Source organism: Schistosoma mansoni (assembly GCF_000237925.1).
Source record: "Schistosoma mansoni, WGS project CABG00000000 data, chromosome 1 unplaced supercontig 0010, strain Puerto Rico, whole genome shotgun sequence".
NCBI lineage: Eukaryota > Metazoa > Platyhelminthes > Trematoda > Strigeidida > Schistosomatidae > Schistosoma > Schistosoma mansoni.
In genome coordinates, this window is record NW_017385987.1 from 1,043,004 (window position 1) to 1,048,013 (window position 5,010).

At 35.9% G+C, this 5,010-nt stretch overlaps 1 protein-coding gene across 2 annotated transcripts; it reads left to right on the forward strand.

The window, feature by feature from the left end:
* Positions 1-940: 940 nt before the first annotated feature.
* Smp_019490.1 (RER1 protein, putative) lies at positions 941-3,607 on the forward strand (the record flags this gene model as incomplete). Of its 2 annotated transcripts, none has more annotated exons than XM_018791953.1 (6): positions 941-1,038; positions 1,076-1,180; positions 1,219-1,312; positions 1,352-1,424; positions 1,460-1,595; positions 3,210-3,607. In XM_018791953.1, exons 1-6 carry the CDS (start codon positions 970-972, stop codon positions 3,282-3,284), a joined length of 552 nt encoding a protein of 183 aa, XP_018644862.1. In that variant the 5' UTR covers positions 941-969. The 2 variants fall into 2 exon arrangements, with proteins under 2 accessions (XP_018644862.1, XP_018644863.1); XM_018791955.1 differs by having other exon boundaries at positions 968-1,038; positions 1,079-1,180; positions 3,210-3,284.
* Between the last annotated feature and the right edge of the window lie 1,403 nt (positions 3,608-5,010).

The window sequence follows — 5,010 nt, forward strand, 5'->3', positions numbered from 1 at the left end:
CTAAATATCCATTTATCTGGAAGTCCTACTCGACGCAGCTCCCAAAAGCAGCGAAGTTACCAGAATGGTGTCATAGTAATGTTTTACATGTCTACCTATCTATCACGTCATCATTTAGATACAATCACGAGTTTTGAATAAATATTTTTGGCAGTAAAAGAACCTCAGAATCAATAGTTCTGCATGTCTTCGACCTCATTAGTTTTACTGGACATACTAAAGTTGAAGGTACCCGATCATGTAACCTCACTAGATCACATGTGGTTACGCCAAGCTAGCATCCCCTGCAACAGCTAGCCAACTTAGACCAGGCGTTCCGTAAACCTTCCAAATACATCTCAAAACTCATTGATTTCTGACTTCTGATTGGACTAGGTTGGTATAATTCGACTATTAAGGTGTTACTGATAAGGACGTTGTCAGACTCCTTCAGCAAAAACTCTTCAGGAGCAAATCTCGGTTATTAGTATGCATTTTGATGACCATGATGAGATTTGAATTAAGAATGAATATGCTGAGCGAAAGGGGACAATGACAGTACATAGCCATGAAACATCATTAGGAATAAATAAAATATCTGAAATCGAGCGTTCTATCGTGAAAATATTGAACACCGAATAGCAAAATTTCGATGGACTGTTAATTCGAATGAAACCCCGAAAAGAAGAGCGGTTAATCAAAGCCAAACTTAAGTTAGATTCGTTAAGTAAGAAACTGTATGCTTTTGCCTATGTACACAGAAAAAGTTTGAAAAATGCAAGTCCATGTCGTAGGTATTGCATGTACATAAAATAAGTCACCCTGCTGAAAAACATACGAACATAATGTTTCGTTCACCGTTTCGTTCAAAAATTTTTAAATATTCGGGAAAAAACACTAACGTTTCTCAAAAACGTTTCTTGAAAGATGTGCTGAAGCTTTGACCTTGTTGTTCAGGGTCATAGCGCCGAAGACAAAGCTCTCCCAGTAATGGACTATTATACTCAAGAAGTTCAAAGTTCTTCGTCAAAACCAGAGTTTGTTCGTTTTTGCGAAGTGGTTAGTATTATTTACTTGTTTTAACGAGAGGCAATAGAAGACACAACATTTTTACGATGTACTGACCCCTTATGCAGTCGGAAGATGGTGCTTTACTGTCCTTCTAATCTTCTTCTATATAATACGTATTATCATCACACAGGTTTTTTAATACTTCTTTCTTCATTTTATTTTTTTCAGGGCTATCACGTAGTCACTTATGTGATGGGAATATTTCTTTTGAACAGGCTAATTGATTTTCTTTCGCCCAAAATCGTACCTGAGACGTCCACTGGTAGCTGCGTGTTTTTCTTTAAAATATTTACTCTCTTAGATGAAGTGCTTCCAACCAAGTCGTCGGAAGAGTTTAGGCCTTTTTTAAGGAAATTGCCTGAATTAAAGTTTTGGTATGGTGATTTTCTCGTTGACTGTAGTTTAACAGGAACTCATGTACCATATGTTTACTTATATCTATATTCTGTACATTTTTGAGCTTTCTCGATGTACCTGTGTTTTGGCCGATTCTAGTGATGTACTTCGTCTTGCTGTTTTACGTGACTATGAAACGTCAAATATCGGTATGTTCAATAATCTTCAACTAATTTGTGTATGACATTTTTTGTATTTACTTATTGCACTCGAGCGTTCTTACTGTAATTTTTGTTGGCAACTAAGGAGTATCTACCAATTACATTTTATCCAAGCCATATGTTGGCAAATGGTAATGGTTAAAGCAAAACTGCAGTCAGTAATCATTCCCATTACCGAACTACTGTAATTTGTATGGCGCGACTACTATTCATTGATGGAACGATCAGAAGTGAGTGCTTGATTCTAAGGTCATGGCGCCTGTTTCAGTACCCAGTCCTCACGTGCGACCGGTATACAGTGAATTTCAAGGAAGTCGTTTAGTTGGGCGGCCACAGATGGGACTTTTGAGAAGTTCCTTTATTTGCGACTGCAGTGTTCAGATAATTTCTAGACATTATTCAGATTATTTCGGTGATGTTGTATTTCGATATAATATATGTTGGAAGCCAAAGTCTGCTAGAACGGGGACATGTTTTGCCCGATTCCAATTGACACTAAGAATATGATAATTATTCAAAACTGGATAATAAAAGCATCAGTAACACTAGCTGCAATCTTCGCAGATGGTACTGGAGCCTCGGCAGTTCGATAGTATGAGTACTGTCGATATATATGCGCAATGAAAATGACAAGCTTGCCGTAGTCGTTTGGAGGAATTAGGAGAATCGTAGAAATTGACGAGACGATCGTTAGAAAACACTAATTCAATAGAGAACAGCGTTGACGAAGACTAGGTGAGTAGCACTTCCTTAAATATACTTAAACAATCTTTGATATACATGATAGATCATCTCAAAAAGGATACTTTCAGCACGTGATAAACCAACAAGCTACAATGACACGGTCACGTGCGTCGTATAGTTGTTCACAATAGATATTTTGTAGACTACCACGGGAGTACACATCAACAATATAGAAGCAATGCGGTCGAGGCTTAAAGAATTTTTGCGACCTTATTATGGCTCCAGAGGTCGACTATTGTGAAGTCATATGAATGAGTTCCTGTATCGTATGCATTACAATTTATGAACGACGAAGCCTCTTTCTAACCTTGAAAAGTCTTTAAATCATGTTAAGAAAGTGTATCCATCCTAAATTTTTTTAGTCGTGTACAATATATTCCTACTCTGTTCTGAATGTTTTCTGACTGACTGAAATCTCTTGAGATCACTTGAGATTCGTTCAAAGATTGTCCATAAATTATAGTCTTGCTGGCAATAATTTTCTAAAGCACTCATTTTCTCAAGTCTTAAAACGTCAAGCTAAATTCGAAACGGTAATCATCTACTCAATCGAGCCCATAAATTGACGAGCCAAAGGCCAACTGAGTATTGTTGGTTTGTATCAAAATTACCAAATAATTATTTCTACAGTTGTGTGTAACTTATTAAAAGAAATAAAGTGTGTCGAGAGTATACACCTGTCACTGTGGGAAAGGTTGGTATTTATATCACACATCATAAGCTGTTGTCAACTTACCCGGCAGTTGTTGCATAAAAAATAGACTCGATAAAAACCCAACTATTCATCATTCATTTCTATAATCTATTGCATTCCCTTCTATCTTAACATATTCTGTTTTCAAATTCTATACTTACTAGCATATGATCAAATACCGTTATTTACCATTTACCTATGGGAAACCACGTCATCAGTCCAATGGAATGAAATTTTAAAATGGATTCAACTTATACACATTTACAATATGTAAACAAAATTTGAAATTTTTGTTATGCATCATCGTTCTAAACGATTCAGTACTTATTTTTATGTACTGCTTTTTGTACTTCTTGTGATGAATCCTACTCGGTCCTCTGAGTATATATATATAAAGCGCAGTTTCCTACTTAAAATATACACTTGATTTATGCTTAGAAACAGATGTAAAAAAATAACATAGTTGAATTTAATCAAATTTCTATTTGCATGTCTTTCTTTTACTTGTCAATTCTTCCTGTTTTCTGCTTTATTTCACAAGAATTTAAAATCTCAAACCAGTACTTTTTGTCTTTTAAATAATCACCCCACATTTCGTTAATCCCAAATTATGCGTTCATGTTTCTCGTAAATATGCACAGTTTAGTTGTGTACCTCCACTAAATGCTACAATAAGACGACTTGGTTATTGCCTATACATGATATTACGGATAAGTTTTTCATCTGCCAAGTTAGTATTCGGCTTCCACCGTGTTAACCAAAACAAATGGATTAAACCTGCACTGTGTGATTGGTTCCACAAAAACAGATTTTCATGTCCAACCAATCTTGAAGATTGAACTAATTAATACTAAGGACTTTACTTGGTGAAAATTATCGATCTAATATGTGTACAAATATTTCAGTGTTTGTTTCTTATTAATGTAAAATCAACTAGTTCCCGAAAAGCACTTGGATTTATTAGTTATAAATCCATTATTTGAAAAATAGATTTATTAGACGGAAGTATTTTTTGTTTTTCTGGACATCTATATCACTTAGATCAAAATAAGTTGTCCACTGCTGTTATCTGAGCTGTGTTCCAAGTTACTCATTATCAACGTATAGCCTAGTGTAAATATACCTTAACCCAATTTGTCATAGCACATCAGCATGTCTAAATGGATAGCAAAAAAGTCAAGGCAATCATAATAGTTATAATAGTGAGAAAGACTAGACATTGAAGATGTAATTCGGAATGAAATCATTGTATGAAGGGACATTAAAACTCATGATCTAGGAGAGGATGAAGAGTAAATATATCCGCTTCACTGGGACGGGTCCCATGGGATACACAAAATGTTTAGTACTATTGACCGCATGGACTCCAACGAGGTAGTAAGTGTACACCAGCATGCCTGTGTCCAGTAGTTAGTGATTTCACAAACTGTTGCTACGTATTGCTTTGGTCATTCCCAGCTTTCTTCCAATCTACTACAGCCACTATCATTCGCCGAGGTAAGCAGTGATTGAGTACATACAAAACTTCCTAGCCAATCTTTTTTTGGTTCCTTATCTCTGACCTTAGCATTACTCATTGGTTGTTCGACCATGCATGAGCAATTTAATCTCCTAGACTGAAAATGGATTATAGTTCTTCACTGACAGTTGACTTTTAATACCTGTTTCCTTGAGTCATAACAGTCATCAAGTCTTACCTATCGCCTCTGCCTTCTCGCTCCATCACTACTCATGATCATCAAATGTAAGCTTTTAGTGCACGCCCAAAGTGTCATTACTTCTCGTTCTTCGATCTTCTCTGGGTGAGCTTTTTAATTACCTATACACTCAGTATGAGTTTCTGGAACCCATTGATATTTTCTAACCTTTTGATTGCAGAGAATGGCGAATATCTCTTCTCTATTTACGACTGTTTGGATATCATTCCAAGCTTCTTTGGGACTATTGTTTTCTTCATAATTGACT